We start from the raw sequence: 13,001 nt of genomic DNA, 5'->3' as shown, positions 1-13,001 counted from the left end.
CCACACGCAACCTCCGATCATCCAACCTCGCCCTAGCCACAGTCCCCCGCATCCAACGCACCACCACAGGTGGCAGGTCCTTCTCCTACCTGGCCCCCAAAACCTGGAACTCCCTCCCCACCAACATTCGCAAAACCAAAGACCTCCTTCTCTTCAGAAAGAACCTCAAGACATGGTTGTTCAAACATTGACCCTCCCTCCCCCCCCCCTTGATCCCCTCCACCGAGCGCCTTGAGACCCTCACAGGTGAGTAGCGCACTCTATAAATTTTTTGATTGATTGATGATATTGATTCAAGTAAGTTGAAATCATTGGAGATAAAACTATAATAAACAAACAGTTCTCAGTACAAGACATGTTAAAATGTTTGTATGAAAGTATGTCCACAGATGCCAGTGTGAGAAGGAACAACCCATGGAGGGGCATAGGGTGTGGGACATACATGTTCAGCGCAGAAAAATTAGTACCAGTATTGCAATATAGGTCTACAAAAAAGCATAGAAGTAAGGGATGTAGAACAGAGAAGGGTTAAACGTGCTGGGGAAAGAGGTAGTGTGTGAATGAAATGGTGTAAGAAAGTGATGCTGGATAGGGTTCACAAAGTAATACTGTCACAATACCCCAAAGATGGTCCCTCGGATTCACAGTAATAAATCCTTAGCTCAGTCCTGGTAATGTAGCAAAAAGCAGTCAGGCTTAACAAGAGGAACATGTGTTAGGCATTTCAGAGTACCAACATGGATGATAAGTAATTGACATGACTCTGAAGAAATCAAACACCAATTTATAGAAATATTGCAGATTTTTATACCATTTTAGACACCAAAACAAATCAGGTCAATTATGAATAATCAAAGTTATGGATTTTAAAGCAGCAAAAAAAAAAACATTGTATTCCCAAGCTATCAAATCTCATCACTGTGGTAAATGGGAAAAGAGACTAGTGACACTTGGCCACTTGCGGGAGGAGTTCAAAGGCAACTACTTGTGGTTAAGGTTTTGCGGGTCCCAGAACCAAGTACCTGACTTGAGTTTTACTCCACTGAACTCCGTGACTTACATAGAAACTCTGAGATTCCGCAGAGGTCCACCCGGTGTAAAGAGAACCAGGGGACTAGAAAAAAAGTTTAAAATAGAGATTAAATTGTTTTTGAAGTTCCGTCTGCTGCGTTGGTATGCATGGTGGTCAGAAGCTGTGGGTGGCTATTTCAATTTTCTGCCCTGCCCAGGTACCGTGACGCTTGGCAGCTTTGCTTTGGCAGCAGTCAGTGCCTCTCTGGTAGCCTTCTCACCCACACAAGGCCCCTCCTGAGTTAGGAGCCCTTATTGCTTGGCTGGCTGCAGTCCTGCCGCCCTTGTGTATCACACTCGTTCGACACACTGTGCATGGTATGTGCAGCTGAAGCGACCACCTACCCACCACTTTCTTGCCAAAAGTGGCTTTAATGAGCTGGCGTCACTTTATATTAAAGACATATACTATGCTGTTTGTCGGAATATTATTAGTACTCGGAGTCTCCAAAGACTGTCTTTTAACTGTATATCTAGATATAGCATGCCATTTTGTGAGCACCAAGGCTTGCTCGGATTACATCCATAATGCCACATGCCATTTAGAGTGGTTCAAATCTATCTGTCTAAATCCTTCCTGCTCCCGGTGACTCCTGTGTGTCCTCCTATCACAGCTCTCTACCTCTTTGATGTGAAGTGGAGGAGCTGGGTCTGAGGCAACGATTGATGCTGATTATCTGCCCCTAATGCCCCTCTTAAGTCCTACTAAAAGAGTTCCCCCTGTGCATCAGAATACCAAGGTTCATTAGCTGGAACAGATCATTTCAAGGTATGGCATCAAATGAGTGGGCATTCAGGTAACCCAGTCCTCTATAGCGCTTGATTTATAAAGTGCTACCTGCTTTAGATTTGTAGGAGCATACCCGATCAGTAGGAAGACATCTAATTACTATAATATTCATGGGCTGACGAAAGCTAACCAAAGTGCCACACCTGGATCCACCTGCAGATTGTGTTGTGACGTGCACAGTCTAACAAAGGGAGCATTCACAGTCAATGCGACTTAGAAAGAGTGAGCGGGTGAGGCTGTGGCAAAAGAGCACATTGTGTCCCATTCGGCAAAAAGTGGAGTTCTTTTAGGTGAAATTATTTTGTGATTGGAGTTCACACAAGGAACAGATGACAAATGCCCATCATTGGACATATTTTCTTATATTAGTCCTACCCTTGCTTGTTAGCTTTGGGCAACAGTATAAGGTCCACACAACCCCTTGTCTGTCCCCCACAGAGCCTCAGGAAACCCTTTGGTCCAGCCTCCTACAAGTGTGTCCCCACATAAAAGACAGACTGTTAAAAAGCCCAAGCTAAGGTGGCATCCTACCTTTTTGCAGCTGGCGCAGGTCCCTCCATTGTCCACTTTCTCCTCTCAGTGCCCCAATCTTGCTCTCTTCCCTCACAGAGCTGGTGGGAACAGAGCTGTCGTGTGTGCAGGCACCCGCGATGTCAGTAGGCTGATGTCGGTGAGCACGGAGTACCTGGTGCTGCTGGGAGACTCTGTGTCAGCCCACCTCCCCTCCTGAGATTCCTCCTCCCCTTTCCCACCGCCATACCTGAGTGAGCACTTTGCAGTGCTGAATAATTCCTCCGTTGGAACCAAGCAGCAGAATTTATTAGTATTTCTTCTTTCCAAGAGTAATGCAGAATTACTAAATTCCTTCAATTCCACAGGTGGAATTCAAAAGTTCTTCCACCACTAGTCTCAGGTGCAGAGGTGTCTTGCCTATCCTTGGTGCTGAACCAAAACTGTGGTTTCTGGTTTTACAACTGAGAGGTACTGGTGAGGAAACAGATGCAAAAACTCAACAATGGAGCCACAGGGGATGTCATATGAAGGTGCTGCATTGAGTAAAGGTGGTGATTGTATGAGGCTGGCCTGGCTTGTAGTGCGTACCAGAGGTACTTACACCTTGTGCCAGGTCCAGTTATCCCTTATTAGTGTAGAAGAGGTGTTTCTAGCAGCTAAGGCTGATAGAAGGTAGCTATGGCAAAGCAGCTTAGGCTGAACTAGGAGACATGTAAAGCTCCTACTATACCACTGGTGTCATATTCACAATATCACAATACACAGAGTACTAAAACTAAAGGTACTTTATTTTTATGACACTATGCCAAAAGTATCTCAGTGAGTACCCTCAGTATGAGGATAATATATAAACACAAGATATATATACACAAACAAAAATTATGCAGGTAATAGCAAGAAAAGTAATACAAGCAGTGTAAAATTACAGTAGATTGCAATAGGAGCACATAGGTATAGGGGCAACACAAACCATATACTCCAAAAGTGGAATGCAAACCACGAATGGACCCGAAACCTATGTGAGCTTGTAGAGGGTCACTGGGACTGTAAGAAAACAGTGAGGGTTAGAAAAATAGCCCACCCCAAGACCCTGAAAGGTAGGTGTAGGGGGATTCTGCAGAAAGAACAAACACCAGCAATGCAACAACAATGGATTTCCGGACCTGAGTACCTGTAAGACAAGGGGACCAAGTCAAATAGTCGCAGCAGTGTCGAGAGTGGGCAGGAGCCCAGGAAATGCCAGCTGAGGGTGCAAGGAAGCTGCCACCTGTTGGAAGAAGCCTGGAGTCCTGTAAGAAAGAAGAGGACTAGGAACTTCTCCTTTGGAGGATGGATGTCCCACGTTGCGATGAAGCTTTCAGAGGTGTTCCCACGCAGAAAGACCGCAAACAAGCCTTGCTAGCTGCAAGGGTTGCGGAAGAGGTTTTTGGGTGCTGCTGTGGCCCAGGAGGGACCAGGATGTGGCCACTTGGAGGAGGAGACAGATGGGGCGCCCAGCAACTCAGGGAGCCCTCACAGAAGCAGGCAGCACCCGCAGAAGTACCTGAACAGGCACTTGGAAGGAAAGTGAACCGGAGTCCACCTGAAGTCACAAAAGGAAGTCCCACGATGCCGGAGGACAACTCAGAAGGTTGTGCACTGCAGAAAGGAGTGTCGGGGACCCAGGCTTTGCTGTGCACGAAGGAAATCCTGGAAGAGTGCACAGGAGCAGCTGCAAATCACGCGGTACCCAGCAATGCAGTCTAGCGTGGGGAGGCAAGGACTTACCTCCACCAAACTTGGACTGAAGAGTCACTGGACTGTGGGAGTCACTTGGACAGAGTTTCTGAGTTCCAGGGACCACGCTCGTCATGCTGAGAGGGGACCCAGATGACAAGTGATGCAGTATTTTGGTGCCTGCGGTTGCAGGGGGAAGAGTCAGTTGACCCACTGGAGATTTCTGCAGAGCTCCTGGTGCAGAGAGGAGGCAGGCTACCCCCAGAGCATGCACCACCTGGAAACAGTTGAGAAAGCCGGCAGGTAGTCGTCTTGCTACTTTGTTGTGGTTTTGCACGCGTCCTGAGCAGTCAGCGGTAAATCCTTTGGCAGAAGGTGAAGAGGGAGATGCAGAGGAACTTTGGTGAGCTCTTGCATTCATTATCTAAAGAATTCCCCAAAGCAGAGTCCCTAAATAGCCAGAAAAGGAGGTTTGGCTACCAAGGAAGGAGGATTGGCTACCAAGAGAGGTAAGAGCCTATCAGAAGGAGCCTCGGACGTCACCTGCTGGCACTGGCCACTCAGAGCAGTCCAGTGTGCCCCCAACACCTCTGTTTCCAAGATGGCAGAGATCTGGGACACACTGGAGGAGCGCTGGGCACCTCCCCTGGGAGGTGCAGGTCAGGGTAGTGGTCACTCCCCTTTCCTTTGTCCAGTTTTGTGCCAAAGCAGGGCTTGGGGATCCCTGTACCGGTGTAGACTGGCTTCTGCAGAGATGGGCACCATCTGTGCCCATCAAAGCATTTCCAGAGGCTGGGGGAGGCTACTCCTCCCCAGCCCTCACACCTAGTTCCAAAGGGAGAGGGTGTTACACCCTCTCTCAGAGGAAGTCCTTTGTTTTGCCTTTCTGGGCCAGGGCTGCCTGAGTTAAAGTTAGATGATATTTCCTGAATAGAAATCTAAATCTCAACAGAATGTTCACACTAAAATGAATAAGAAAAATGCATCAGAGACTGTTAATGAGGAATGTCGAAAAAGTGTCCATGGCGTTGATTATGTGTGCCATGATGGCAAAATGCTGGAGGAGGGATACTCCTTTTGAGATTAATGGAAATGTCGCCAGCCATATTGGTGAGGACGTGTTGGTGAGAATGAAGGTCTATGAATCTAGTTTGTTTAGGTATTTTAGTACTCATATGGATAAATGCAAGATAATGAGTCATTAATCACTCTATGCCACTTAATGCCCCAAGCCCAGGGCAATCTCACACAGTTTTCCTCCTCAACAGTCAAAGCGTGATGTGCTCTTCACTAAGAATAAATCAGGGTCACCCTTGGAGCCTTTACCCCCTCAGCCTCGTAGGGAAATCGGTAGGCCCCATTTTTCATGGTCTTTTGCTACCTCATTACCCTCAGGTATAGTACCCACCTAATGGAAAAAGGCAAATGTTATCCCTAAAAAAAAAAACTAAAAAAAAAAACGCAGACATCCAGTATCCTCTCTAATTTTAGGCCTATCTCATTGCTCCCGGGGCCTATAAGATCATTGGAAAATGAGTTAACCCTCAACTAATGCAATTGCTGGATACATACAATCTCCTACATCCTTCACAATCAGGTTTTAGGGCCCTCCATGGTACCAAGCCCTCATTAATGGACATCACAGATACCATCAAATTCACGTTAGATGTGGGTCATAATGCTTCACTGATCTTTTTAGACCTCTCAGCAGCATTTGACATGATCACACATGAGATCTTGCTTCAACGTCTCACCCATACTGGGGTGGAGGGAATGGCCTGGGCCTGGTCGAGGTCCTTTCTGCAGGTTAGGAAGCAGGTAATCAGACTTAAACCCGATTACTCAGTATGGAGTGCCTCGAGCCCCACAATTATTTCTGTCTATATGATGCCACTAGCTTACCTCATCAACACTTTGGCACCTACTTTTCATATCCTCGTTTGCAGACGATACACATCTTCTGCTGGCCTACAACAAATGTGAGCCCGAGACAAAAGCCAATTTTGCTGCTGCATGACATCTGTGATGGGATCGCTGAAAGCAAACTCCGTGCAATGTAACGCTGACAAACCTGAGGTACTGCTGTTTGGTGATAACCCCTTGCACGGCTGGTTGGGACCCAGGCCTACCAACTGCATGGCACCCCGTATCCAAGCAGAGGTGGCTAGAAATTCAGAAGCTGTTATTGACACAAAACTATCACTCTAACTCCAGATTTCAAAGGTGGTCAAAACAGCAGGCTGGATCCTTGAGATGTTAAAGAAATTCCTACTTTGGGAAGCCTAGAAAACGGTGGTACAAGCTATGATTCTCTCCAGACATGACTATACTAACATCTTATAAATAGCTATCCCAGATTACCTCATCTAGAAACTACAAAAAGTACAAAACAAGACCTTCCGCCTCCAGTTTAACCTTCCTAAGCATCCCTTGATATCTCAGTTGCACTGGCTTCCAGTGAAGAAGAGAGTGATTTTAAAGCTCTGATGGTGGAACACGCAGCCTTCTAAAGGACAGGTCCTAAATACTTTGGGGACAAATTGATCCATTACTGTTCTACAAGATCCTCAAGGTCACAGTCAGCTCATCTGCTGACCATTCCGCTTACTAGATGTAAGAAATGGGATGGCTCGGCCTCCTCAATACTGGCTGCCAAATACTGGAATGAACTCCTTCTGGCCCTCAGGTGTACCCCAGACAAAATTTGTTTTGTCAAACTACTGAAAACCCACCTGTTCAAAGACTAAGCTAGTTTCAGCTTCATTTTGACTTTTTGCCTAGTAGTAGCCACGCGCTTTATAAATCCCACCAGTTATTGATTCATAAACAGTCCAAGCAATGATAACAAAAAAGAAACACTTAAAAGTCATTTGCCGTTCCGAGACCTCTTTTATACTACTTCTTACTGACTTTATGAATATTTGATAACATGAAATATGTATCCCAAGTCTGAATGTCTGAAGTAAGACCTAACAATCTGTATAGACAGTGTTTGATAAAACACTTTTGTACAAGTAACCTTTTGATAAAACACTTTTGTTCAAGTAACCCAAGAAGTTATTCATACGGAAACCATAATGTTATATTCCGATCATCATTTAGATATGTTATCGCCTTTAATCAGCATCTGATTTGGAAGATAACTTTCATCACTTGATTTTAACAAAGATATATTGCCAAAATACGCAAAAAAGCACTTTCAGACAAAAGGGTGCTCCCGTCATAACGAAAATAGTGTACCTGCACGTGAAGCAGTGATGCTTGGAATTACCAGAACTGATTCTGAGACACCATCTTTGATTGTGTTGTTAGCGCTTATCTTGACAGGAACTCCATTGTGAGTCCAACTGACAGAGGTGGAGATGGATTTGGTTCTGCATGTTAGCGTCAATGTATCACCTTGAAAAAGTATGTCTGGGGATGTTGTAAAATTGGTTTGTCCTACAAAATAAGGAAATAACGTATCATGTTAGACCAATAGCTGTGCCTCATCAAGAAAATAGATATATTATTAGGACATTATGGGTATAATGAACAAAGCAAGAGGCTTAAATATGGAAATTCACAAATTGTACATTCCATCCTATGATTTGCATTGATGGACTTCATTTTTCTCCACAGGCAGAACACATTTTCCCATTAGTTCCTTCTCCAATATCCTCATGAAATATTGTGCTGACCTTCTCCTTAATGTACACTCAGGTATATAAAGTGCATGTGAAAACCCTTAGAAAAGTTTGCGAGTGCCGAAAATGCTCAGACTGAAAATGTTTCCTATATCCTGAAAGTCCAGTCTTATTACTCTGCTGGGAACATCTATGTACTGTGGAAAAATCAATGTACTATGTTTGGGCACATGTTCATGTCTGAAGCTCTTGATTTTGTGAATTATGAACTTGCTATTTACACTTGCAGAGGGCTATTTTGAGTAGAGACTTGGTGTGCAGAAATGTTTGTGTATCAGGTCCCACATTAGTAACAAAATTAATAAAATCTCTTTTTTTCTCATGATCATCATATATTGGCAATGGTTTGGAAAGTACAAGGAGGGAGATGTATTTATTTATGCACATTTATATAGGGCAAACATGTCCCACAGGCATTAGAGAGCTTTACCAGCTTACTAGAGAGCAGTCAAACAAGAGCACCAATGTAATTAAATAGGAGAGACGTTGAAAACATAAAATATAAAATTTACAGATACAGAATATCAAACATCAGGTATTAACAATAAGAAATGTAATGAAAATGGCAAACCGGAAAGAAAAAAGAAACAAGAAACAGTTTTAATAGTAAGTCGGATATATGTGCAAATAACACGGAGGTGGAGAGTATGAGTCATCAAGTCAAGAAGATGATGAAAAATAGGCTGTAATAAGCAAGTGGGAAGTTGAGTGTAGGCAGAGGAGAGAAAGGGCGAGAAGCTGGTCGCGATAAGGGAGAGCAACACGTGTATAAAAAATAAATATTCAAGAGAGAAGGAGTCAAATAAGTGGTTCAGCAAGCATACAGCCAAGATATGAAGCCAAAAAGAAGGTGAAGATCAATGTGCAGTTATTGGTATGCAGTCGGGTTATGTCTTTCAAAAAGAAGAACACTTCTTGAAAATATTGTGAGAACTAGCGGTTCAGGAAACAGAAGGGAGTAAATGTCACATTTTAGTTGAACAGTCAGTTTAATTCTGGTCATGATGGAATCTCTTTTGTTCCAGAGCTTCCTGTAAAAATGATTCTGCACTGTGCAGAGAGCATTAGTCTCCAGATGTATTTAGTTTTCCCACAACTAGACTGGGGTTCCCATGTTTAAGGCCCTATGGACAATACATTCAAAGGGTCATTTTGACCCTGGCGGTAAAAAACGCCTGCCACGGCAGCTGCCAAAAGACCGTCGTCACAGCTACCAGCCATCCGCCGCATTATGACCACAGCCATATTTCCGCCAGAAGGATGGTGGAAATCCAGCTGTGGCGATGGTGGCGGATGGCGGTAAGGTGGCGCTGCTGCTGTTTCACTGCATGACCCATGATATGGTCTGGCAGCGTTCTGCTGGCAGATGCTGCTGCCGGCAGCAGCACCCTGTCCCGTCTCCTGCCGGAGGACCCCCCTGGACAGTAAGTGGGTTCTCCGACAGGGGAGGGGGGTGGGGGGTTGTTGTGTGTGTGGGTGTGTGTGTGTGTGTGTATATGTCTGTGCGTGCGTGAATGCAGGTGTGTGTTGTGTTTTGAATGTGTGTGCCTGTATGGATGAGTGAGTGCTTGTACATAGGTGTTGTGTGAATGCGTGTGTGCTTGTATGTATGTCAGTGTGTGTGGATGTGTGTGTGAATGGATGTATGCATGTGTGGATGAATGTGGGAATGAGTGTGTGTATGTGTGTGTGCGTGTGTGCATGAAGGTGCATGTATGGAGGGGGGCTGCAGAGGATGGGGGAGTTTGGGGGATCTGTGAAGGGGGCAGCAGGGAAGACACCCTATCAGTGACAGGGAAGGGATTCCCTGTCACTGATAGTGCCTACCGCCATGGTTTTCGTGGCAGTAAGGTTGCCCCAAAAACCTGCATTGGCGGTTTGGCTTGAGCCAAACCGCCAATGTCTTAATATGGAGCCAGTACTGTTGGCAGTACTTTCCTCTATAATAACACTGTCCGCCGGGGTCATAATGACCCCCATAGCACTATAAATAAATCTAACTTCAATAGGATGCCAAGGAAACATTTTTAGAACACAGGTAATATGATCACAGTCTTTGGTTCCTGCAACAAAATGAGCATCCACATGTAGAAATGTCTTCAGTGGGGTGAGATGTACTGTTGACAGACTTGATAAAAAGGAACTGTAGTATTCAAGTCTTGAGAGAATTCAGGATTGAACTGTGCTCTTAAAACACAACTCAGGAATGGATTCTCACCTCCCAGAATTATCTCAAGTGGAAAGGAGAATTCATAGACATTTGAGGTTCAGTCTCCGGTCTTGTGTGATTCTTTAACGTTCATAGGTATCTGTTTTCTCCGAGTTGCATTCAACAATATTATAAATCCATACCAAACATATACCAGGAATTTGGAATACTTAGAAAACACTATGAAAAGAGTCATGAACATTTTAATGATTTACAGGGTATAAGGGAGAAGTGAGATGTTATGAGCTGTGAGATAAGACGGTGTGTCATCACTGTCATCAGCATATTGGTGATATAAAATCTCTGACTATGGAGAACAACAAGTGGTTCAAGGTAAAGATTGCAATAGGTTAATTAGACTAGAAAATGAGTTGTCAATTTTAGTTTTCAGAGATCTCTTAGCACAATATAAAGCAAACCATTTATGAAATGGACCATCAATTCCCATACACTTGTTTAGAATACAAATAAGCATAAAGTGTTGGATGGTGTTGAAGGCAACTAATTGATCATATGGAATTAATCTGTTAGACTCAAGTATGTATAGTGTGGGTCCTTTAATAGTGTCAGCTTTATCATAACCCCATCTATACTGAATGCATAGTGAAGTAGTAACAATCCAATCTGCAGTTGGGAGAAAACAGAGCAACAGATAGAAAGAGAGAGGCAATGGTGCTATCTTGGTATTCGAGACAGTGGTCCTCCACTAAGGTTGGACAGCTGGATGTTGGGACTGCCGGAGTCACTTTAGTCCACTACCTGTGTTGCTGAATCCATGCCTGTCATCTGGAGAGGGGACTCAAGCCACTGTTCGTCGCTGCAGAGAGGTGCCTGCTGAAGCAGGTAAGTGACTCCATCACTCCATGGGAGATTCCTTTGGTTCTTCTGGTGCAGGCTGAAGATAGTCAGTCCTCAGAGGATGCACGGCCTGGAAACTGCTGCAGTAGCTGGCAGGAGATGAAGATACAATGTTGCAGAAGTCGTCTTGGCTTCTTTGTTTCAGTTTTGTGGAGTTCCTGGAGCAGTCAGCGGTTGATCCGTTGGTAGAAGATGAAGTAAAGGATGCAGAGGATTCCTGCTGGAGTCTTGCAATTTGAATCTGAAGAAACACCCAGAGGAGAGACCCTAAATAGCCCTGAGAGGGGGATTGGTCACCTAACCAGGTATGCACCTATCAGGAGGGGTCCCTGGAGTCACTTGCTGGCCCTGGCGATTCAGATGCTCCCAGAGTGCCCCACCACCTTGGAATCCAAAATGACAAATCCCAGAGACACTCTGGAGGAGCTCTGGGCACCACCCCTGGGTGGTGATGGACAGGGGAGTGGTCACTCCCCTTTTCTTTGTCCAGTTCCGCAGGACTGCACTTACTAGCAGGATCCCAGTGACACAGTCAAAAACACACTAACATCAAGCAGAAATTGTGAGGCACATGCCAAAAAGAGGGTACTTTCCTACAATAAGCCTTCCTACTCTATGCCAAACTATCAGAGGTTGAGCTCAGGTTATATCCAAGTGTGTATTTAGCTCACCTTGACTAGAAGTGCTGGTTCCTCTTCTACAGGGTGCATACTCTGATAACTTGAAACCCCAGTTCTAACACCAGCTTTCCGATACCCCCATCTACATTGAGTGCTTAGAGAGGAAGTAACACTTAAATCTGCACTTCAAAGAAAAAACAGGAAGTGATTGAAATAGAGAGACAATGGAGTCATCTTGGTAGTTGCGTTAATGTTCCGCCTTATTCTGTTGGATGGAAGGGAGGATAAAGACAGCACAGAAAAGTCTCCAGGTGATGGTATACTGTAATGAGTCGACAGAGCACCAGGATACAGGCATGGAACCCAAGAAGTCCTGGAGACTGAAGAAACTGTAACAGAGGAGTCAAGTGAAATGGATTAACACCACAACACGATACAACCAAATAAACACCAGGGCTGATTTAGAAATTATACCCCAGGAAACAGAAAGGAAAGAAAACAATAAAAATGCAGCAATGCATGGCTGGGAGATCGACTTTACAGGAGTAAAATGCTAAGTGCAACCTACAAAGATTGCCAGCATATTCCTGTGTACTTCCCCTTAGTGTGGACTTCTCACCTTCAGAAATGAAACACTGACTCTAAAAAGGTATAATGTGGTGTTGAGTGGATTGCATCGGGAATGTAATGAAATTTGCGATGGTTTATTAGTCATATTGTTGGAGTTAACCTCTTGTTTGTTGATTTAAGCTAAGCTGAGACCTGACAGTATCCTGCCTCCTAAGGAAACCTGCCAGCTTCCCCTCAAACCCGGGTTTAGAAAGAGTTTGAGAAGCAACTTCTTATGGAAGCTTGATACTTGTTGGAAGTAAGAACAAAAGAAGCTGGTTTCCATGATTGCTCTGAAGCATCATAATCCTTAAGAAGCAAGTAAATGCTGCAGTGAACCATGTCTCGTTTGAGGGTCTAATATTGGTTCCACTTCATATTCTGGATAACCATCCATCAATTTGTAGGAGTAGTGGACCTGAAAAACTATTACAAAAAAGTCTACTATGGGTACAGTGGTGGGGATACATTTCAGAGGGATGACTTAGAAAAAAGTATGCAACCGCCATAGAGTTTTTTAACTGTCATAGCAAGGATTTTCCACAACTTATGTCCACTGAGTTCATTGCCCCATGGTTAGGAGAGTGCTAAGAAGAGGATACAGTAAACCAGCAGGTTTAATGTGCTGAGTGTAAGGCTGACCACAAATCACGTTTTGTTCTGCATATGTCTTCACAAAATGTCGACTGAGGCCAGCAGGAGTATCTCTCTACCAGTTCCTTAGTATTGCTGTGTTCTGGTGTCCAGCACTAGAACGTCATAGCAGTTCCCCTTTAGACTGCCAGTTTTCAGGATCTTTAGACAACCACTTTCTCTAATAATTGGATTTCTGAGCCGAAAGATCATCGTCGATGAACTTAGAAAGGATCCTTTGCTGAAGTCATGAAAAGTATAATGGGAATGGTGTTGGATCTTGAATTTCTTCCCCT

At 44.4% G+C, this 13,001-nt stretch overlaps 1 protein-coding gene across 5 annotated transcripts in view; it reads right to left on the bottom strand.

Moving 5' to 3' along the window:
* Positions 1 to 13,001, bottom strand: part of LOC138296693 (adhesion G protein-coupled receptor F5-like) — a 912,996-nt gene that overhangs the window by 398,710 nt on the left and 501,285 nt on the right. For all 5 annotated transcript variants that reach the window (XM_069236060.1, XM_069236064.1, XM_069236063.1 and 2 more), the window contains one exon: positions 7,331 to 7,531. In XM_069236060.1, coding sequence (XP_069092161.1) covers positions 7,331 to 7,531 — 201 coding nt within the window. The remainder of the gene's footprint in view (positions 1 to 7,330; positions 7,532 to 13,001) is intronic.

This window comes from Pleurodeles waltl, chromosome 5, assembly GCF_031143425.1.
Source record: "Pleurodeles waltl isolate 20211129_DDA chromosome 5, aPleWal1.hap1.20221129, whole genome shotgun sequence".
Lineage (NCBI taxonomy): Eukaryota > Metazoa > Chordata > Amphibia > Caudata > Salamandridae > Pleurodeles > Pleurodeles waltl.
The sequence above is the reverse complement of the archived record's forward strand: the minus strand, read 5'-3'. Positions and strand labels throughout refer to the sequence as shown.